The sequence below is a fragment of the Rhinatrema bivittatum genome, chromosome 4, assembly GCF_901001135.1.
Source record: "Rhinatrema bivittatum chromosome 4, aRhiBiv1.1, whole genome shotgun sequence".
Classification (NCBI taxonomy): domain Eukaryota; kingdom Metazoa; phylum Chordata; class Amphibia; order Gymnophiona; family Rhinatrematidae; genus Rhinatrema; species Rhinatrema bivittatum.
The window spans coordinates 37,412,390-37,436,852 of record NC_042618.1 but is presented as its reverse complement, the minus strand read 5'-3'; the positions used below and the strand labels follow the sequence as shown (position 1 = coordinate 37,436,852).

General features: G+C 41.9%; 1 protein-coding gene across 6 annotated transcripts in view; it reads right to left on the bottom strand.

Moving 5' to 3' along the window:
- PPP2R5C (protein phosphatase 2 regulatory subunit B'gamma) overlaps positions 1 to 24,463 on the bottom strand; it is a 424,506-nt gene that overhangs the window by 8,993 nt on the left and 391,050 nt on the right. For 4 of the 6 annotated variants that reach the window (XM_029597955.1, XM_029597952.1, XM_029597951.1 and 1 more), the window contains 2 exons: positions 13,105 to 13,182; positions 5,685 to 5,801 (listed from right to left, as the gene is read on the bottom strand). In XM_029597955.1, the coding sequence (XP_029453815.1) occupies positions 5,685 to 5,801; positions 13,105 to 13,182 (195 nt within the window). The remainder of the gene's footprint in view (positions 1 to 5,684; positions 5,802 to 13,104; positions 13,183 to 24,463) is intronic. The other 2 variants (XM_029597953.1, XM_029597956.1) reach the window with 1 other exon arrangement.

Genomic DNA, 24,463 nt, shown 5'->3' with positions numbered 1-24,463 from the left:
AAGAAGAATGCTGGGCTGCATAGAGAGGAAAAACCAGTAAGAAAAAAAAAAAAAGGTGATAATGCCCTTGTACAGGTCTTTGGTGAGACCTCACCTGGAGTATTGCGTTCAGTACTAGTGCCTGATTCTCAAAAAGGATAAAGACAGGATACAGACGGTCCAAAGAAGAGCTACCAAAATGGTAAGGGGTCAGCATTGGAAGACTTATGAAGAGAGGCTGAAGGATCTGAATATGTATACTCTGGAAGAGAGAAGGTGCAGGGGAGATATGATACAGACCTTCAGATACCTGAAAAGTTTTAATGATGCACAATCGTCAAACCTTTTCCGTTGGAAAAAAATCAACAGAGCCAGGCGTCATGAAATGAGACTCTAATGAGGACAACTCAGAACCAATGTCAGGAAATATTTCTTCATGGAGAGAGTGGTGAATGCCTGGAATGCTCTTCCAGAGAAGGTGGTGAAGATGAAAACAGTGAAGGAATTCAAAGGGGCATGGGATAAAGACTGTGGATCTCTAAAGCCTAGAAGAGAGAAATAAAGAAAAGAGTACATGGGGGTAACTTACTGGTGTGGCAGTTACTACCCTTAAATAAGCCTTGATACTGTTAATGCAACTTCATCATTGCTCTCTGCTTCAACTGCAGTGGAAAAGGAGAATTGGATTCAGACAGCAACCAACAAGGACCCTGACTTTTACAGTTTGGGGAGTTAGTGTGCACTAAGCTGAAAAACAAATTTTTCTGAAATTTTGGAAAAGTTACATTTGTTTTTCGGGTCCTTCGAACCAGGACAAATTAGACAATTTTGTTGAAATAACTAATTTGTCCAAACACCACCTGAAAAATAAAACTAAAAAGGATTTAAAAAATTCACGCTCTCCATACATGAAAACTTTTGTTTTCCAGTCATCCTAGGATTGTCGTGGAGTAGTGGGAGTTGGATGCACAAACTTTCTCCTCTCTGGAGTGTATGTGTATATATACATATATATATATATATATATATATATATATACATACCAGCAGCCCAGGCCCTCATCTTCATTTCAGCTGCTGGCAGGTTGGAATCCACCTGAAACCCCCATTTTCTCTCTCGCTCTCTCTCTCTCACAAAAAAACACACATGCACACCCACCCCCAGGCATGCTCCCATCCACCCAAATCCCAGGCAGGCTCCCAATCTCAGACACACACACACACACACACACACACACTCTCTCTTTGCTCATCTTAGAAAGGCTCTCATGCATGCATGTGTGCACACACCCCCACCCCAGGCAGCACTCCCTTCACACACACACACACACCCACCCACCCCAGACAAACTCCCAGGCAGGCTCCCGTTCAGACATACATGTGACCCAGGCAGACTCCCAGTCACACACATAACCCCCCCAATCCCAGGCAGCCCTCCATTCACACACACACACACACCCATCTCAGGCAGACTCCCGTTCTCTCTCACACAATATATCCCTTCACATAGGCTAGTACTGTCACATACACAGGATCCCTTCTTCATACACACCAGCTCCCAATCTCTCACACACTCATACACACTCTCTCTCAAAATTACAAAAGCAGCTGGGTTCTCCACTTTTTTTCTTAAATTAAATCTTCCCTCTCAAAAAAAAAAAAAAAAAGGCACACAATAATGCAAACAGACAATTCCTATACTTGGCTCTAAGAATTTAAAAAGCAAAAAGTGTACTTAGCTTTTTTGGAAGCCTTCTGGGCATAGATCATCTATTTACCTTCCAACAATGTTTTAGCCACCTTAAATATAACTCTCAGATTATCATTTGCATTTAGTATAACTCCTGAATAATATTGCTTAATTTCTACAATCTGTCTGAAGTACTGAGTGTCAGCTTTATGCCACAGCACACTTTTCTCTCCTTTTTCTAATTTTCTCCACCAACGCCCTTGCTTGCTTGCTGCCAAATCCCTCATAAACCAAGGTGGCACCAACCATTTATTTATTTATTTTTTACTTTCCCCCTTACATTTATTTAGACATTTTATATACTGTCGCTCCATGTAAAGATCACAACAGTTTACAAAAATAACATTCATAGCTATAAATCAGTAAATGAAGGGTTATAGAAGTAGTATTCATAAACAGGCATTAACATATATCAAATGAAGTGTTCCAATACATATTAAACTAGCGGTACCCGGCCATGGCAGCAATTCCAAATCCTGATAAATCATATACCATTCCTCAACTAAACATTCCTTCTGCATTTTCAAAAACCCTTCTACCAAAGACTCCAAAACCTCCCTATATTTATTCTGATCAATTTTACAACCCCTTCTGTCTTACAAAGCATGAATAATCTCATAAAACCAGAAGCAATAGAATACTGCACAAACCCTTGTTCTTTAAGAAGTCTCTAGTAGAATATGTATCACACAGATGCTATGGCATGTGTACTGCTTTATCAAATGGATTCTTAACATGCAACTCTTATTACCACCAGGTGGGCTTGCAGATTGTTTGCAAATAGAAAATACTGGTCTGACAATTTAAAAAACATAAAACAAAAAACCATCCAGAGGCTGACTGGATGAGCCTTATCAAAAAAATCAAAGCAGAATCAGGCTAGAAAGGCCTGGTATTATATTTAGTTAAAACTAGAATAAACCTATTTGGTAATGAAGATAATTACAGCACAATGAAATTGCACTGATCAGATTTTTAAAACTATCCACTGTTGCTGAAATGGTAAAAAAATGTTAAAAGGTCAAAAAGCATGCTAAGGGTCAGCACAGAATTTCACTTCTGCGTTCTGGGCTGAATTTACAAGAAATCACATGATTTTCATGAATCCAATCTTATTAACATATATGAGATAAAATTATGTCAACCAATTAGGAAAACATTATGTTAGCTAACTCACTGGTGTGCAAACTAGAGGTGGTGACCTATTTAACCTATTGTATCATCAACGTCCTTTGATACTGCTTCTGAATTGCCTTTGCTGATAGATTGCATGCTTCTCCTGGGATATCCCAATTCATTATTTTCTCTCTTGTTGTTAGTTTGTTGATATTAAGTTTTCTTTCGGCTCATAACTGCTGCAATGAATTCTGTACTACTGTTAAAGTAATTACGGGGACACTATCAGCAGATAACGCCCTACACTGCAGTTAAATATCCCAAGTCAAAAAAGGTGGACAATCTTCTCTGTACAGCCTAACAATTGCTACCATCTTTCTTAGAAAATATCATTTATTTAAATGTAACTCATGCCTTTTCATCGGTAGCTCAAGGCAAGTTACATTCAGTATTGTAGGTATTCCCCTGTACTCTCTACCTAGTCTGTACTCTCTACCTAACAGGCTAGGTAGACAGCTCAGTCAACAAATCTACTTTTATTTCAACTTTCAGCACCCCTGACACCAAATCTTCAAGTCTGTTCTGTACGTACCTGTAACAGTGTATCTTAAACTGCCCCCCCCCCCCAAGCCTTCCCCCAACCACCACCCTGAGTTTAAAGTTCCCTCTGTTACACTGATATAAATAGTAAACTGACCCATTCTTCTATGTTGAGTCCCTTTCTTTCTCTCTCCCCCGAACCACCACATGCAGTAAAAGCATTTTCGGTCCTATCGCGGGGACAATGCAGGCAAAAAAGGTGTAGTTATTTCCAGCGATAATGCGTTTTCATGGGCATTATCCTATCGCATTTGTTGTTAGGAGTTGATCATTTCCATAAACTCCGCCCTAACTCTTCCCACATGCATAAATACGCTTGTTGCAGTAGTTAACGCGTGCATTAGGGCCATAATGCAGGCATTAAGCCCTTTGTTCTGTCCCCAGCAGTGGGTACATGTTTGTGTCTGTATATACTGTGCTTAGTGTTGAAACACCTCTTTGTAACCCACGATAAAAACCTGTGAGCTTTCCCTTTAAGGAAGCTTGCCCTTAAGAGAAGTTCCCTTATCCTTTGCTTTCTCTCACTTGGGAAGGGTCTGTATGCCCTCTCAATCTAACTTGAGTCTTAAGTGCCTTACTGGCTCAAGGGACCGCCCTTCACGTTCCCCCCCTGTGTCACATGGATCCTAGGCTCGCTACCATTGGATTTTGCCCTCTAGCCCCAGCTTGTGGGGACGTTTCCTGTAATCACTCTCCAAGGCTGTTAGCCAGTCTCAGCCATGCTGCCTCAAAGCTAGAAGTGCCTGCAACCTCTGTGATACGATCTTCCTTTTTATCGCTTTAATTCTAAAGATTAAATCAGCTTCAGAACCCCTTGTCTTCTCACCTGCATCCCAAGAAACTCCGTTCTCCCTTCTCCTGCCTATCTCCAGCTACAAAGGTCTTTACCTGGGGCTATACGTTTGGAAGCAACAATTGTAAGTAATGGAAAATTATCTGTACAATAAATAATTTCAAACTTAACAGATCTTTGTCCGAAGACTGAATGGGAAGGATAGTTAGCTGTCTGGATGAGGGAAACTTGGATGTTTTCTATTGAGCCAGCACACCCTTATAGCAAAATGATAAATGACCCCATAAGTTTGTACCTGAGATAATGGAGGGTGAAGTAACTTGCTCAAAGTCATAAAGTGTGTAAGAGGGATTTGAACCCTGCTTCCCTGATTCTCAGCATAGTGCTCTAAGCAGTAAGCTACTCCTTTCTCCCAGTAAAAACAGAAAAGTTATTTTTTGAAACATGATGTCCCATATACTCTGTTTTATATGACTTGTCCATGGTAGATTTTTCCATCAATAAAAATGAAGTTTGATACCCATCAGTAGGGAAATCCATTATACTGAGATTTTTACGGGCCTATGCCAAGATTGGCAAACTTCAGTCCTTGAGAGACAAACAGGCTGGGTTTTCAAGATATTCATAATGAATATGTATGAGATAGAAATGCATGCACTGCCTCCATTGTATGCAAATAGTTCTCATGCATATTCATTGTGGATATCCTGAAAACTTGGCCTGTTTGTAGTTCTCGAAGACCAGAGTTGGTCACTCCTGGCCTATGCACTAAATCTCATGTAAAGATTTTGTGTGCATGCTTAAAATGCTATTCAACATGGGATGCATATAAATGTAATCTCTATAGTGTGCTCATGCGCCAACACAAAACCTGCAGTGTTTGCTTGCTACATTGTGTATGAATGCAAAATAGCACATGGCACACAAAATAATATGGAAATGCTAATCAGAGTAATCTCCGTTCTCTTTTCCTCTTGGCTTTGCCTTTTCTTACAGAAGTGGAGCAGCAGCCCAGAAGTTAGAGCAGCAAGCTATGAACCAGGGAAGCCAGGGTTCATATTTTGCTGATGTTCCTTGTGATCTAGGGCAAGTCATTTCACCTGTCTCAAGTACAAACTTTGATTGTAAGCTCTCTGGGGACAGAGAAATACCTATGGCACCTGAACGTAATCTGCTCTGAAGTGACTGACCAGTCACAAAAGGTGGAATATAAATTAAAAATTAAACTGAACTGCCTCTGATTGCAATTTTTTGGGCTTCTGTATTTGGGTAATGCTTGGTGGATCTAACAGCTGATTGGCTGGTGAAAATATTTCATTCTAAAACATTTATAAGGCCCATTTGTATATATTATTTCTAGAATCTTTATTCCATCTTTCTAAAAGGAGACACTCAAGGCAGATTACAAAACTCCTTCACAAAAAAGGGCTTTAACACACAGTTTTACCTGTGAAGCTTCTTCTTTCATTGCTTTTTTCAGCATCTGTACATCTTCAAGTAATGGTCCATCTGTTTCCATTGCCACCGGACTGTTGAGAGCACTGAAGTCAGTATACTTTGGGTACTAGAATTGGAAAAAAAAAGCATTATTTGTAAGTACTCTTATACTATCTTACTTTTCCTTCTAACACCATTTTGCTCCTTGGATGAGTAACTGAAGTCTTATTTTTTTGCTTTCTAGCTTTAGCTTGGTGGTCTCCAGCACCTCTTAAGTTATCATTCTTACTTGTGGCCTTGCCCTTGCATCCCTACCATTTCCCATTTAGCCCTGTACTGTTTGGCCACAACGGCCATTATCCGTTATATCAAGAGATTCGTGTGCAAGACATTGCAGAAAGCTTCTGTGTTAGAACATATGTCGTTTCTGGGCTCATCTAATGACCATGTCTGTACAGTGATACTTGAGGAGCGGAACCCTCCTTTGGAAATCAGTCCTGGCATGCTGCTTGTTCAAGCTTTTTTGGCAAGTGGGTTTTTCTTCTGTTTTGTGCCCATGGCCAATATCATTAGGGTTCCACTGAACGTTTTCATACATTAGAGAGCATTTATGAACTAGAAAAGATAGATTCAGCTTTTTCTGTATTTAAGTCTTCTCTAAGTGAAAATCATGCACTCGAGACCACAGAATAAAAAATAGAAGGAATGGCCTGTGCTATCTAGTTTTCAGTTTTATTAATTAGCATAAATTATATATATATCTTTCTTTTTTTTTAAGAAAAAAATAAAGCTTGACTTTATATTAACTGAGGCAGACAGTCCGCTCTCATTTTATTTTTAAAATTGACAAGTTCACATACATTGACTTTTTAGCTCATGGACATGGCCAGCAGCTATTTCTGCCACTCATACAGATAACAGCAATATTGCTGTGGTTTAAATGCAGAAATCTGCCATTTTACAACAGGAATTAAGTGTTAACTAAATTAGTTTCAGGGATCTTTCACATTCCACTATGTTTACTTTATAATAGAGGCCTATTCATATAGTAATATAACACACATTCTTCAGTTTTAACAGGTCAATTGTCAATTTATAAAATATCTAATCAATACAAATCTTTTTCTTGAGACTGGAGAGAGGTTCCAGAACACATTACTTAGCCTCTAACTTGGTTTTTAATTTCATCCAATTTGATTCCTGCAGAAAAACTGTCTCTAAAAAGCTATCCCTGCTCTCTACTGCAGTATAGAGAATTATTACTCCTGGGGGAAATCAGAGCTACTGAGGAGCACAGAACTTACATAGAATTCCCCGTTTCTGCGCAGAATTTAGAGAAGGCCCTGACATGCCACAAGCAGACCCATCCTGCTGCGAAGATGGAACAGACCCCACCATGCTGCAAGCGGAGCCCATTCTGCTCGTGGCGAGGAAGAGGGCCTCTGCATGCTGCATTGTGGTGTAGAGGATGGTGGCCCCGGTGCGCCACGTCGTGGCGAGGAGGGAGAAGGCCCTAGCATGCCACATTGTGGCGAAGAGGGAGAAGGCCCCGGCGTGTTGCGCCACAGTGAAGATGGAGGTACAAGTTCCAGCATGCCACAAGCGGAGCAGGCCCCAGTGAGATCTAGGCATCATAGTGGATAATACATTGAAATCATCGGCTCCATGTGCTATGGCAGTCAAAAAATCAAATAGAATATTAGGAATTATTAGGAAGTGAATGGTGAATAAAATGGAAAATGTCATAATCTCTCTGTAACACTCCATGGTGAGACCACACCTTAAGTACTGTGTACAATTCTGATTGCCACATCTCAAAAAAGATATAGTTGCACTAGAAAAGGTACAGAGAATGGTGACCAGAATAACAAAGGGGATGGAACAGCTCCCCTATAAGGAAAGGCTAAAGAGCTTATGGCTGTTCAGCTTGGAGAAGAGACGGCTGAGGGGGGATATGATAGAGATCTTTAAAATCATGAGACATCTAGAACGGGAAAACGTGAATCAGTTATTTACTCTTTCAGATAATAGAAGTACTAGGGGGCACTCCATGAAGTTAGCAAGTAGCACAAATAAAACTTATTGGAGAAAATTCTCTCTCACTCAAAGCACAATTAAGCTCTGGAATTTGTTGCCGAGGATGTGATTAGGGCAGTTAGTGTAGCTGGGTTTAAAAAAAGGTTTGGATAAGCTCTTGGAGGAGAAATCCATTAACTGCTATTAATCAAGTTGACTTAGGGAATAGCCACTGCTATTACTAGCATCAGTAGCATGGGATCTACTTAGTGTTTGGGTACTTGCCAGGAACTTGTATCCTGGATTGGCCACTGTTCGAAACAGGATGCTGGGCTTGATGGACCTTGGTCTGACCCAGTATGACAATTTCTTATGTTCTTAGAGGTTGTTTGTGTGAGGACTGTGAGGCTATGTGTAGAGGTGTATGTGTAAGCATGTGAGCCTGTGTGTGTGTGTGTGAGAGAGAATGAATGAGGGTGTGTGTGCCAGAGAGAGGGAATCTTTGTGAGGAGATTGAAGGAATGTGATTAAGAGTTGGTGTGCATGAAAAATGAAATGTGCGAATGTGATGGTGCTTGTTTGTGAGAGAAGGAGCCTCTGTGAAGGGGTGTATGAGAAAGAGAGATAGGTAGCCTTTGAGAGAGTGTATGCATGAGAGAGAAAGGGAGCTTGTGTGAGTGTATGAGAGAGAGAGAGAGAGACAGGGACAGAGGGAGACTGTGTGAGGGGCAGTACTGACACAGGAGTCAAACTCTGGGAGTCGAGATAGAGTGGAAAGGGTTGAGCCTAGCAGGGAAGGGTAGAGATGGTGGAGGAGCTGGGGGGCCTGAGAAGGCAAACTGAAAGGAGATGGAGTAGGGAAAGAGGGTGGAAGGGACATTCTTACAATGTACTTCTAGGGAAATTCTGCTCAAAATATTTAACACTCTGCATCTTTAAGTAGTTTAATTTTTTAAAATTAGACATTTTATATACAATCGATCTATATATAGATCACACCGGTTTACAAAGTGACATTCATAGTTATAACTCACAAACAAGCAGACAAAGATTGTTTTTACATAGAAACATAGAAATGACAGCAGAAAAAGACCAATCGGCCCATCCAGTCTGCCCAGCAAGCTCCCACACTTATTTTCCCATACTTATCTGTTTCACCAATCACCAAGTTCAGGGCCCTTGTTGGTAACTGTTTGATTCAAATTTCCTGCCATCCCCTGCCATCCCCTGCCAAATTTCCTGCCATCCCCTGCCAATGATGCAGAGAGTAATGTTGGAGTTGCATCAAAGGTGAGCATAAAGCTTAATGGTTAAGGGTAGTAACCGTCAAGCAAGTTACTCTGATGCTTGTTTACCCAGACTGCACAGATCCATGCCTTGTTAGATGCTGTCTGAATGCAAATCCTGTTTTCCACATTTCCCCCTGCCATTGAAGCAGAAAGCAATGCTGTATATGCATTCAAAGTGATGTATCAGGCTTAATTGGTTTAGGGTAGTAACCGCCATAATAAGCAATGTACCCCCAAGCTTATTTGTTTACCCAGATTGTGAAGTTCAGTACTTGTTGGTTGTTGTCTGAATGCAAATCCTATTTTCCACATTTCGGCTGAGGGGGGGATATGATACAGGTCTTTAAAGATCATGAGAGGTCTTGAACGAGTAGATGTGACTCGGTTATTTACACTTTCGAATAATAGAAGGACTAGGGGGCATTCCATGAAGTTAGCAAGTAGCACATTTAAGACTAATCGGAGAAAATTCTTTTTCACTCAACGCACAATAAAGGTCTGGAATTTGTTGCCAGAAGATGTGGTTAGTTCAGTTAGTGTAGCTGGGTTCAAAAAAAGGTTTGGATAAGTTCCTGGAGGAGAAGTCCATTAAGGCTATTAATCAAGTTTACTTAGAGAATAGCCACTGCTATTAATTGCATCAGTAGAATGGGATCTTCTTAGTGTCTGGGTAATTGCCAGGTTCTTGTGGCCTAGTTTGGCCTCTGTTGGAAACAGGATGCTGGGCTTGATGGACCCTTAGTCTGACCCAGCATGGCAATTTCTTATGTTCTTTCCTCATAAGGGAGCTGTTCCATCCCCTTCTCTGTACCTTCTCCATCGCAACTATATCTTGTTTGAGATGCGGCGACCAGAATTGTACACAGTATTCAAGGTGCTGTCACCATGGAGCGATACAGAGGTATTATGACATTTTCCGTTTTATTAACCATTCCCTAATAATTCCTAACATTCTGTTTGCTTTTTTTGACTGCTGCAGCACACTGAGCCGACGATTTCAAAGTATTATCCATTATGATGCCTAAATCTTTTTCCTGGGTGGTAGCTCCTAATATGGAACCTAACATCGTGTAACTACAGCAAGGGTTATTTTTCCCTATATGCAACACCTTGAACTTGTCCACATTAAATTTCATCTGCCATTTGGATGCCCAATCTTCCAGTCTTGCAAGGTCCTCCTGTAATGTATCACAATCCACTCGTGACTTAACTACTCTGAATAATTTTGTATCAGCCGCAAATTTGATTACCTCACTCGTCATATTCCTTTCCAGATCATTTATGTATATATATATTGAAAAGCACCGGTCCAAGTACAGATCCCTGAGGCACTCCACTGTTTACCCTTTTCCACTGAGAAAATTGACCATTTAATCCTACTCTCTGTTTCCTGTCTTTTAACCAGTTTGTAATCCACAAAAGGACATCACCTCCTATCCCATCACAGTCATCATATAAATTGAGATTACAAATTTTCCCAGTATTTTAACACTTTGTACACTCCCTCTCCATTCTCCCCCCTCCAACTAATTTTGCCTTGCATGCCTACAGCACCCCAGTTCTAAAGCTACTGATGGCCACGTATCCTAACACCTTCAAACCCTATTTATAAATTGAATGATTCATTCCCAGTGTAATGTTTCTCTTTTGATGGTAGTGAGTTTACTCAAACAGAACACTCTCTGGGGTCTTTCTCCAGCAACATGCCAGTTCACATTCTGGCCGCAATCGCAACCTGTTTCAAGACATCAAATGAGGATCAAAATGTTGTATGGGGATATTTAACAATAAAAATTTGGATCACTTGAAATGGCAGTACCTGTCATTCTTAGTATTAAGTTTAATATTCTATCCCAGTATAAAGCCACCTTCAGGCAATCCTACCATATATGAAAGAAGGACCCTCTCTGTCCACATTTCCGCCAGCAAGTACTGTCAACTGTCGGGCAATACGTATGTATCTGTTCTGGCATTAAATACCAAAAATATAATAATTTATAGCTATTTTCAACTACGACAGATGAAACAGAACTTTTCCCTGTATACAAAAAACAAAGGTCCCAGACAGATTCCTCCAATGATTGACCCAAATTTCTTTCCCAAGATACCAAATGATTAGTTGTAACTTGTAATTGTGCATTTAACGGATATAGATATAGAACTTGTCATCCGATCTACACTTTCACAGTATCCCTTGAACGTTTTACCCCTTGATAAGTCTGTGAGAGCTGCAGATATGAATAGCAATCCTCATCTGTAAACAGAAACATCTGTTTTAGAGTAGACAAAATTATCACCCCCTTAGCATCCCATACCTGTTCCAACCTGGAACAGCCCAGCTCTCTCCATCACAAAAAGGCTCTTGTGGAGATTCCTGGAGAAAAGTCCTTATTATAGTGAAAGGGAGATTGAAAACAGTAGGTCCTCTCTCCTATTAGGGAGCATTTCCATGTGTCCCACCTGCCTGGCTTTTCTAGGTAACTCATCTAACAGTGTACTCCTCACCAATATATTCTTAAGTTGCACCCATCTTTTAATCTCCTTCTTTTGTGTCTGTCAATTACTGCCCTTAGTTGGGCTGCAAAATAGTACCATAAACTCTTGGTAATGTACCACTGAAGGTTTGGTACCCCAATCCCTCTCTACATTTTGGTTGATACATAACACTTCTCACAACCCTAGGGGACCTTAGTTTCCTTATAAAACTAAAGTTTATTCTGCCATGATTGCAGAGATAACTCAGGAATGGGTACTGGCAATGTTTGGAAGAATAACAAAAACAAAGCAGGACATGCCTTATCACCGCAGTTCGCCCCAACCAAGTAAAGTCTCCACATCCTATTTACTCAAGTCTTGAGACAGTCCTCTCACACCAAGGCATCATAATTCAAAGTGAAAAGTTGGTCTAACTGTACCCCAATATGTATCAAAGTACTTTATGCCCCCTGTGTTCAACTGGGACTGAGATATTTAAAATCTCTGATTTCAAAAGTAGATACTCCTCTAAACCTTTCCAATTCCAACAGTGGATGTAAGGATCTCACTGGATATGATATGGAAGAGAGTACATTGACTACAAATAATGACAATTTATACTCTTCTCTTCCTTTAACTTTATTTCCTCAATCTCAGCAAGGCCTCTAATCCTCTCAGCCAAAGGTTCCAAGAAGAGGGCAAAAAGGAGTGGCAACAGAGGGCATCCTTGCATACCGGAAACGGAGTTGAGTAACCCTCATTTATCTTAATACAAGCAGAAGGGCCAGTGTACAATTTCTTTATCAAAGTTATAAAGTTCCATCCCAATCCCATTTTGTCAAGAATAGTGAAAACAAAGTCCCAATTCTTTCTCAGCATCCACTGTTAACAAAACAGAGGGCATATTCATGTACTGCGCCGACCACACTAAATTCAATGCTCTGCGAACATTATCTAAAGCCAGACTCCTGGGGACAAAACCAGATTGGTCATTGTGAATAAAAAATGGTGCTACTTTTCCCAGTCTGAGCGCCAACATTTTTAGATCTACATTAATCAACGAAATGGGTCTGTATGAGCAACACAATGTGGCATCTCTTCCTGGTTTCACCAACACAGTTCTACAAATCATGTTGGAGTCTGGAGCTATGCTGGAATCTGCCAACAGACAGTTAAACAAGGCAACTAATAGTCACGTGATAGTTGGGCCAAATACCATGTAAAATTTAGCCAAGAAGCCATCTATCCTTGGTGACTTACCCTGCTTTAAATCTTTAATCGCATGTGCAGCCTCTATAGTAGTGATCTCCTTGTTCAACAGTTCTTTTTTTGTCATTTATTTTATTTAGATTTATATTCTGCTTTTCAGCACTTCAAAGCAGATTACATTCAGGTACTATAGTTATTTCCCTATCCCCAGAGGGGGATCTGCACTTCTGACAGGTAAGCTTCTATAGCTTCCCTTGTAATGGACTCAGATGCAAACAAATCTCCATAAAAATTACAGAAGCACTCACAGATTCCCCATGAATCATAAATCAGCTTTGTCTATCTTTGATTTTAAGTATTTGGTTTTGTGTTACTTTCACCTTTAACCTTCTAGCTAACAGCCTGCTAGCCTTATTTTCAAACTCAAAATGCTCGTTTTACCTTGTCCAATTGAACGGAGATCTCCTCTAGATCCAGAGCGTGCAGTTCCTTCCTCAAAGAACCCAATTGAACTAGTATCTGTGGGGAGAGAGTTCTCTTATGTCGTAATTCCAGTTGTGCGATTTTCTGTAACAGTTGGGCCCTAGTTTTCTCCTTTTCCTTTTTTTACTTGAGCTACCTGTGAAATGAGTTTTCCCTTAATACCACCTTCAAGCAATCCCACGTTACCCAAGAGAATTCCCCTGGATCATTAAGGAGTAAATAATCTTGAATATCATCTCTTAATTGATCACAACACACCAGATCCCTCAGGAGACTCTCATTCAATTTCTAAAAGTTGTTTTCTCAAGTACTCCCCAGACAGCTCTAGTGTCACCCAAATAGGGCAATGATCAGACTAAGTTATTTGACCTACATCAGTATCAGAGACTTGAGAGACTAAGGCTTTATCCACCAAAAAATTGTCAATCCTAGAGTATACATTATGTACTTTAGAATAGAAAGTATAGTTGCGTAGTGTGGGATTATGTAACTGCCAAATATCCAGACCCCATGCCATCAGAGCTTTAAAACTAAGTTTGTGTTAATGCGATATACCTCTCCCCCTCCCCCCCAGAATTGTTCAAGTAGGAGTATCTAGTTAAGTTAAAATCTCCCCTATGATAAACATGTCTCTCCGCCTAATCTGTCAAAACCTTGGAAATCGAGCCCATTAAGGCGCCCTGCGCAGCATTCAGCATGTGAATATTTACAACCTTATCTTAATGATATAATGCCCCACTTGGTCATGAATAACAGACTTAACATAAACTGTAAGGTTTTCTGCAAACATAATCCACACCGCACAATATTTATTCTTTGCATTAGATGAGACAAAATATTGTTGAGGAAAATGCTTTGAGAGGATCTTCTTCACAAACGTGTTTCTTGGCAATAATAAACATCTGCCTTCAACTGACCCGCTTCTTTAGGCATTAATTTCCTTTTGTAAGAGGTATTCAGTACCTTAACATTCAAAGAAACAATTTTTTCTTGACTCATGTTGACAACAGGTAAATGTTATATCCTATAGTGTTAAATAACTCAGTGGCTCTTATCTTACCAGACCACTTTCCCACTATCCACCCCCATAACTCCTGGATCATTACAAAACTTACAAAAATAGACCCCCAGTAATTTCTTTCACCACAGAGCAAGTCCCCCCCACTCTCCCTCACCTCCATTCTTCCCTCCCCTCATGTTAACCACGAACTCCTCCATGAGGAATGATATCACTTCCAAAGTTCACGTTTGGTTGATCCCAAACTCCTCTTCACAAATTTAAAAATCTACTGAAACTGTGTAGCTAACCAAAAGTGTCAAAAATGTAAGCACTCTTAAACCTTAATATAAACAGTTGCCAGACAGGTTAAATTTCTCAGTCATTAGGTATTCACTTCTTTGAAGTCGAACAACTGCTTGCATGATTCCCTTTAGGTAGAAGCATCTTTTAAGGATGAGAAGCTGCCCGAATGCCTTTGAAGCCTCCTGCCACCATTTGGTGGGTCCCTCTTCCAGCAAGCCTACCCTACGTCACCCCCCATCACATAAACTCCTTCCGAAATGGATAACCCCAATCCACATTTGTGAACTCGGCCTGAATATTGGATTACGAAATGCCTCTGATTTTGGTACCTTGAAATGTTATAATTTTATGTTTATAGTTATTTATATATATATATATATATATATATACATATATATAGGTTATAGTATGTAAATCAATACCCCCCTCCAATGTATTTCTTCCTTGGTTTTTGTTAAGGGCTATGCCCTAAAGTTAACTGTATTTATCTGTTCCTTGTAAGGGCTTCGCCCATAAAGTTCATGTTTTACTGTGAACCGATGCGATGTGCAAACGGACATCGGTATATAAGAGACATTAAATAAATAAATAAATAAATTATAGGAAGACTCTGACTTGACTGCATATTGAAAAGTCCAGCATCCTTCAGAATCTTAGCTGCCTCCTCTACCAACTTAGCTCTTGAAACTACCCCATTAATTGAAAAATCAGTCCAAAAGAGAATAGCCATCTGTTTATTAATCATCACATAATAAACACATCCAACATATTATGCCTTTGATTAGAGAACATAACAAAATTATTATTCTGTACAGTCACATAGCTAAACACATTATTTGTCAAAGAAAACTATAAACTCTAAAAAATCATCCGTCTGTGTCTTCATCTTTCCCCTGTTTTTTTCTTTTCCCTTAAATTAACTATTCCCCAACCCCTAACCCCTCTCCCACATTTATCAACCCCACCTTCCGCCGTACCCTATGATCCCTAAAAGGCCTATGAGAGAAGTATGTCCCCCTATCACAAAAATGCCATCAGTTCCCTAACTCAAACTACTACTCCTTTTTCTTTCCAAGCCAAATATGGTGCCCAGGATTTTTCAAATTTTGAAAGTGTGTCGTGCAATATAGCAGTAAGTTTTCCCATCGTGAACATTCTAATCATCCGGACCAGCATATTTTCTTTAAGAGGAACTTTTCTTCCTTAAGCCACCAGTTCGCATCTGGCAACCACAATTATGTGTACAGACAAACGCCTCATCCACTCATCCAAATACCCCTTTTCAATAGATAATGATTTAGGATTTTTCTTCACGTGACATCCTGTGATCTCACCTATAATCATATCCAAGTACCTCCCCACTTTAGGACATGTCCACTAGATATGAAAGAAATCACCCTTCTTTCCACATCCTTGTCAAAGATCTGAGACTGAAAGAAATATTTTATGTAACTTGACTGGAGTCAGATACCATCTATAAAGAATATCTTGTAGCAATTCTCTACTATATTTGAGGAAACCAAACTTCTTCCCGTTCGCTGAAAACATAAGTCCCAAACATCCTCTTCCAATTCCACCCCAAAATATTTTTCCCAGGTTACTATATGTCTAGGATTAGATATCAGCAATCTCATCAGGAAGGCATAAATTTGAGATGGCTTTGGGGATCCCACCTGCTCTGTCACAATAAACCTCAAATAATGATTTATTCTGCTGTAAGGCTAGTCACTTCCCTCATGCAAATAACTGATTTCACTTGCAGGTAGGTAAACCTAACACTCTCCCTTAAAGCAAAACTCTGACCCAGTTCAAAAGACATTACCCCTTTCCCATCCCACAACTGTCCCAACCTCTCCAAACCTATTGCAATCTACCTAGCACCTACCCTCTTAGAATTTCCTGGTGGAAAATCTTTATTATACAGAAAAGAGGTTCTGAGCCAGTATTGTTTATCCCCACCAATAATTTCCTATATTTAACCCATGTTGCTAATAATGTCAATTTGGTACATGGAGAGATCCTCTTATGACCCACCACCAAGTTCCCCGATATCCACACAAGTCTATCCAGAGAGAACCCTCGCCAGAGCTGCCAACTTATTTTATGTTTTCCCTTCTCAGCACCAGCAGGATTTCTCTAAATGTTCTTGGCTTCCAGATCATAATTAGTGATATATCTTGAAAGATTTCAAGCTGGTGGTCTCTCCACATTATTTGATCCATTTTCCTAGCTCGGGTCAGTATCTTTTCTTTAGTACAAAATTTATGAAAACATGTGTTTATATCTCTGGCAAAGTTTCCTCTACGCTAGGCTAAGGATTAATGCTCTCTTTCCAACTCGATCCTGGGTAGATCTACTGACTCCTCATCCAAGCCCATTATCACAATGCAAACGCTGGTCATCACTTGAGAACAATCTGCGACTTCCATTTCCACTGACACACCTTGGATTCTAAGATTCCCTCATCGTGACTCACTCTCAAGATCAATGTGCTCACTCAAATCTGCGTTAGCTGCGGCTAACTTGGTGACTTCCGAGAACCTCTATATTAGAGTCGTGTCATGCTCATAGGCCTGTAGGCATCTGCCTCCTCGACCCATGTGACTGGTTCATTAAAGTCCCCCTGGAGATCAACCACTGTGTCCAAACTTTCTTTTTTGATTGCACTCATATCATGGTGCAAATCGGAGAACCAAGCTTGAAGTCCATTCTAGTTAACACTTCAGTGCTGCTTACAGGTAATGCATCCTTTTTATTACTGCGGCCTACCCTCCTCTATGAACGTCGCCATCTTACCCCCCTCCGTGACAGCTATTGTGGGAGGCAGGATCACCGCTATAAGAGGAAGATTATACTTAAGACAAGAGTTCTCGATTCAGGCGGCCATTTGGCAGCATGACATCACTTCCTTTCTCACATTCCTTTTCAGCATTCTTCTCTGCAGCTTCATATGAGACCCTTCAGCCTTGAGCTTCTCAAGCTATAGGGAATATTGCCTTTGGACCTGCCAGCCTGGAAGTCAGTGCCATCAAGAGACATGAAATCCCTCCATTCTGCTTGTTGGCTTCATCCTTTCCCATCCTCTCCCATTTGCAGTATGAGTAAAAGTGGTTAAAAATTATTTTATGACTTATTTCTTTGTCGTTTATTTAAAGGAAGTTAATTGTTGTGCCATCTATTAACATTTTATCTACCCTTTTTGGATTGTTCAGTAAAAAACAGAACAACCTACTTAAGATCTGATTTTATTCAGGACCAAAAAGGTTACATTATGTATTTAGTGCAATAAAAGATGGAACCAATCCCTTTCCCCCAGTTCTGGGACACTTCAAATTAGGTGACAGTGTTAAGAGAACTAAATTCAAGACTGCATGTCTGATGGGCTGATGAATTAAATGAAGTGATCAACAACAGTAGCTGATGTTTCTTGAAACAGCAGCAACTAGGCCATATTGTGTAAACAAGTAGTTTGAGGTGCTCAGACCTGGGAGAATACAGTTGTTGCTTCAGGGGTGAGCCCTGATAGCTCATGGCTTCCCTTCAGTTCTTAGTCAACAAGGAGGCAATGATACTGCTTCTCAATCTTATGGTGCTACTTTCTGGAGAAAGCTGTTTCTGCACATGTTCAAACTTGGGATCTTTTGAGTGTGAGGCACAAGTGACACCCATTACACTATAAAAATCCGGCTAAACTGCCCAGGAGGTGAGGTGAGATGGGATACTGTTGGGTGGGGCAGAATAATTCCTACAGCTTTGGTGTAATTCATTGAAGCTGGATATTATTTAAGCTTCTACAATGTAGCAAAATAAGCTGCACTGTTTGGGTCCTTATTAAAGATATTTTTGCAAGCAAGTACAGTAGCCAGACTATGGCTACTTGCTTGTGCTGCTACAGTTTAGCATTCATAAAATGGCATAAACAGTCTTTTGAAACACTCAGAAATGCATACATGTTAGTCAGATCCAGAAAATCAAGAGAAAGAAATGGGAAAAGGAATAGGGTTTACAGTTTTTGCTGTTTATTTGTAAATCCTGAAATCACTGATGTGTTCCAATAATGACTAGATCAGCATTTCCCAACCAGTTGGGTCATGGCTGAAGTGCAGGTGTGCTATTTTGTGTTTTGTGGCATTTCCTGGCTCTTTGTGAGGTATTTTGAAGTGCAGGTGTGCCATGAAAAGAGCCCAATAAGTAGAGTTGAGACGCTACTGCAATCTTCATTTTATCTTTCGCCCTACAACTCCTGGCCTGCAGAAAGACCTTAGATCAGAAGGGGAGAGAGGGGTATCTAACAGGGAGAGCAACGTTTATCTGCTGCTTCCTCCTCTGTTGGCTTTCCTCTGATTGAAACTGTATGGACCCCATAGTCTTGCATGGTCCGACTGCAGAGGAAAGATGGCAGAGTATGAAGAAGCAGCAATAGGTAAGCACTGCTTGCTGACTTCTGCTGGTTTCAGGATATGGGGAGGAGGAAAGGTGATAATGCCAGGGAGGATAGGGGAGAGGGAAGATGATGATGATGCCAGGGGGTAGGGAAGAGAAGGTAAGATAATGCAGCTGTGGGGTGGGGGGAGAGGATGATGATGTCAGGAATACAGGAAGAGGAGTAGGGACAGAGAGAACATGATCATGGTGCCAGCAGGTGGGTGGCAGAGGAAAGGTGGTCATGATGGAGGAGAGGGAATGGAAAGTGCAGTTGCTTACCTGTAACAGGTGTTCTAGGACAGCAGGATTTTAGTCCTCACAGATGGGTGACATCATCAGATGGAGCCCGGCACGGAAAACTTTTGTCAAAGTTTCTAGAAGGTTTGACTGGCACACTGAGCATGCCACTAACCATGCTCCTATGCGAGGTCCCCCTTCAGTCTCGTAACATAGCAAGATACGAGTAAAAAAGAAAATAAGAAAATACAAGAGAATCCAACTCCGCAGGGTGGTGGGGCGGGTTTCCTGAGGACTAACATCCTGCTGTCCTAGGAGAATACCTGTTACAGGTAAGCAACATCGCTTTCTCTTAGGACAAGCAGGATGGTAGTCCTCACAGATGGGTGAATACCAAGCTCCAGGCTGTTCCCGGCAACAATAAAGACCAACAAGTTACCAAACAAGGTGTCAACGGGCACAAAAACAATTGAGGTACTGTTGGAAGGTAGGGAGACAGCCTGATCTCAAGTAGCGGGCCCTAGGTAGGAAGAATTGGGTTTAAGTCTGGAAGAGATTGCGCAGGATAGATTGCGCAGGATAGATAGAATTTACCATCTTGTCAATCATCCTTGTCTAAGCAGTAATAGACAGCAAATGTGTGTAGGGAGCTCCATGTTGCAGCCCTGTAGATCTCAGCGACAGGGACCACCTTTAAGTGGACCACCGATGCCGCCACAGCCCTCACAGAGTAAGCTTTAACTCTGGTTTCTAGCTGAAGTCCCGATTGTGCATAGCAGGATATGATGCAATCTGCTAGCCAGTTGGATGAGGTCTATTTACTCATTGCGAACCCTAGTCTGTTCTTATCGAAAGATATGAACAGCTGGGTGGACTGTCTATGGCCTACTGAGCATTCTAAGTACAAGGCCAGAGCTCTTTTGCAGTACAACGTATGCAAAGCCTGTTCCCCCTGATGGGAATGGGGCCTCGGAAAAAAGGTGGGCAACACAATGAACTGATTAAGGTGAACATCAGTCACGACCTAAGGCAGGAATTTGGGGGGTGTAGAGGACCACACGATCACGAAAAAATTGTGTAGGGTGGGTATGTCACCAAGGACTGAAGCTCGCTTACCCTGCGAGCTGAAGTAACTGCCACCATGAATAAGACCTTCCAGGTGAAGAATTTCAGCTCACAGGTGCGCATAGGCTCAAAAAGAGGATGCATGAGCCATGCCAGCACAACATTGAGATCCCAGGAAACCACAGGGAGCCGTAGAGGCAGCTTCAGTTGCAGCAGGCCCCCGCATGAAGCAACTTACGATAGGCTGCATCGAGATGGGTGTACCGGCAACACCCTGATGGTAAGCACTAATTGCGCTCAGATGGACTCTGACCGAAATGGTTTTACATCCAGCCTCGGAAAGGTGCCTCAAGTAGTCCAAGAATCTGGGAAGTGGGCATGTAACTGGATCTAATCCTTGCCCCGCACACCACACTCAGAAACTCTTCCACTTCAACTCGAAAGACTTCCTAGTGGAAGGCTTCCTTGAAGCTACCAGCACCTGGGTGACACTTTCTGAGAGAGCCAGGGGCTGGAGGACTAGGCTTTCAACATCCAGGCCATCAAGGCTAATGCCTGGAGGTTCGGTTGGCACTGGGTGCCCTGATTCTGTGTTATCAGATTGGGTGCAATCCCCAGACGGATGGGATCCCTGATTGACAGGTCCTGAAGGAGAGGAAAACAGACCTGCCTGGGCCAGTGAGGCACTACTAGGATCATGGTCCCCTAGTCCTGCTGGAGCTTCAAGAGCATTTTCATGAGAAGTCAAAGAGGAGGGTACTTGTACAAGAGATCCATGCCGCAAAGAGGGTGGATGGCTATCTGTCCTGAACAGGGAGCAAAAATTGCTCACTTTGAGGTCCACATCTGGAGTTCCCCACAGGCAGAAGATAAGGGCTGCTACTTTCAGGTCCAGTGACCACTCGTGCGGTTGAAAAGAGAGGCTTAGATGGTCTGCTAGCATGTTCAGCGACCCAGGCAGGTACATTGCTCATAGGGACAACCCTTGCGACAGAGCCCAGGACCAGATTTGCACAGCCTCCTGGCAGAGGAGGAACGATCCCATGCCTCCTTGCTTGTTGTTGTACCACATTACGACCGGATTATCTGTTCTGATTAGGATCGCTTTGTGGGACAAGAGGTCACTGAACGCCCAAAGCATGTAACGAATTGCCCACAGCTCCAAGACTTTTATCTGAGTGGTCCATTGACCCTGCGTGTGGAAGTTGTCCACAGGGGCCCCCGGCCCTGGGGAGAGGCATTGGTAGTAAGCATTATTTGACACAGGGCAGCCTGGAAGGGAATCCCCTGCTCCAAATTGGAGAGGTTCTCCACCAGGATAGAGAAACCCTCAGAGGCCTCGAGATCCTGGGATGCCTGCTGCCATTGAGACTGCAACGTCCATTGTGCTCTGCGCATACAGAGATGGGCTAAGGGGGTAACATGAACAGAGGCTGCCATGTGGCCCAGCAATCAAAGCAGTAGGCGAGCACTCACGCACTGACTGTTGCGCACCAAGGTTGCCAACGAAGATAGGGCAAGAGCCCGATCGCGGGTAAAAACGCTTTTGCCTGAGCCATGTCCAGTCTGGCTCCTGTGAAGTCCAGCTGGGGAGACAGACAGAGATGGGATTTTGGGTAGTTGATAACAAATCCTCGCCAAGTGAAGCCGGTGTGAACGCCGAAGCGAGAGGCTCTTACCTTCTATATGCTTTTCCTGTGTTATGCCTCACACTAAAAGAAAGGGGAGACTTAGAAAGGCGAAAGAAGATTTGCCTTCCCTAGACCCCCGATGGCCTCAAATTGAGGGGTTCTTTTCGGGAGCCACTACATCTTCGCCGGAATGCTCGGTCGCAGGGAGTGCAGCGTTGGAGCGCGTGCAGTCTCCCCTGACCTGTGACACCACCTTTTCCTGGAGAGCCGAGAAGGCCAGCTCACCCGGGAAACATCGCGTTACCTTCTGGAACCCCGGAAGCAGTAAGGAGTCCTTCGGTGTTAGATCTGAGTGAAGAAGACATTGCAGTACGTGAGGAGAGCCAATGAGAGACCTGTGGACTTGGTGAAGTAGGTGTACTAAGCTCGAAAAGAGTAATGGAAATCTTGACTCTAGAGTCCTCGTTGGGAGCTAGGAGAGGTCATCGATACCAGAAGGTAGAAGAATCATGAACGCTGAGGAGGAAGTGGGAGACGGCCATATGAAAACCCTAACTGCGGGTTTATCTATATCTACCCCTGAGAAAATAACAACAGAGGGGATTTGGACAGCTTTAAAGTCTATTGAATTGTCTATTAATACCTTGTCTGCAGTAATTATAGAAACCAGGAATCAAGCTATTTTGAACAATAATCTTATCTCAAATTATGGAAAAAAGGTGGAAGAGTTAGCTAAAAAGGTTTCTCTGGTTGAAAATGTCCCGCAAAAGTTGATTATATCAGACAACACTACCAATAGAAGATTAGAGAATGTCAAAAATGCTCTCAGGGCCCATATTTTAAAGGTCCTGAACGTTCCTGTTGTTCCTATGTTTCTCCTCTAGAACTGTTTCGCAATTAAAATCCCAGAGACTGCTTTACCAGTAATTACAAAAGCTTTTTACCTACAACAGCGGACCCAAATTGATAAACTGGAAGTAGCAGGAACTCAGTTACCTTCGATGGATCTATCAAATATATTAGAAATTACTATGGACAGTGAGATAATACAAAGGAAACCTCTACTGATATCCTTTGCCTTTTAATCAGACTGTAATTATATCTTGAAATTATTCTTCAGGAATAGGGAAAGTGATGTATATGGTTATCCAATTTGGATATATCCAGATGTTGTTAAAACGACACAAACCAGACGTAGGGATTTTCTTAATATGCAACCGTCAGTTCTTCAATTGGATGCTACTTTCACTCTTAAATATCCCTGTAAATGCTGTGTGAAGCATGTTGATGTGAATTATAACTTTTTCGAGCCCGCACAACTTAGGGCTTTCATAGATGCCCATTCCAAAGAGGCATCCATTCAAGCCTCAGCTTAGTTTGTAAATATTGGTAGTGGCACCACTTGGCACACTTGATTGACTTTAATAATTATTTTGCCTTAAATATTTGTGCTTATAGTTCCGCCTCCCATTTTTTTTCTTATATTTAATGATGTTTGCATAATTATAGATGACAGATAGTTTCCTTATGATTTCTTTATATGTTTTCTGTATATTTGTAAACATCAGCTTTACTATACAAGAGTTATTCTTGGGTGTAAGTTAAAAAATTTTTGAAAATAAATTTAAAAAAAAAAAAAAAAAAGATAAATCTTAGAGACTGCAGCGCCCGCAAGGTCAGGGTCAAAGCGTCCAATGCTCCCGCTTGGGAATTACTTTTGACCAGCCAATCGTCTATATACAGAAAGACGTGCACTGCATGGCATCTGAGGGGCTAAGGCGAGGGGCTAAGACCAAACCAAATGTCAGCACCCTATATTGATAGTGGGCGTAGCCATCCTTGAGGTTGAAGGAGCAGAGCCAGTGCCCCCCCTTTTTGAGCAGGGGCATTAGAGAACCCAGAGAAACCATTTTGAACTTTTTCCTTTTGAGGAATTTATTCAATGCCCTGAGATTGACAGTGGGGCGCAAGCCCCCAATTCTCTTGGGTATCAGGAAATACCTCGAATAGAACCCTCACCCTTGGTGGTAACAGGTTCTAATATTCCCGCATTTCGTAGGGTGGAGAGTTCTGTGAGAAATATATCCTGTTGGGCGGACGAACCCCACGATGGACATGGGGGAGAGTCCTCCAGGATTTCTCTGAAGTTCAGTCGATAACCCTGATGAACAACAGTGAGAACCCATCGGGCCTGAGGTAATTATCAGCCAATGATGGGCAAAGCAGAGAAGTCTGCCCCCTACTGGGGGATCGGGTGGCAGAGGTATGACGTGCTGACTCATGCTCCCCCACCTCCAAGTCAAAACCCTGTAGCCTGGGCCTGCTGGGGTCTAGGAGTTCTCTGTTGATTGAAGCATCCCCTGGAAGCAGTATGGGGCGTGCGAGAACAGGGGGCACGGGGATAATATTTCCGCTGCCTATAGAAAGACCTTCTAGAATTGGGTTGGGAAGGTTTCCGTACGGAGGGTGGCAGGTCCGAAGCACTAGTGGGTGGCTATATTTAAAAAGGGCTCCAGGGGCGATCCAGGAAACTACAGACCAGTTAGCCTGACTTCAGTGCCAGAACAATAGTGGAAAGTGTTCTAAAGATCAAAATCACAGAACATAGAGAAAGGCATGGTTTAATGGAACACAGTCAACATGGATTTATCCAAGG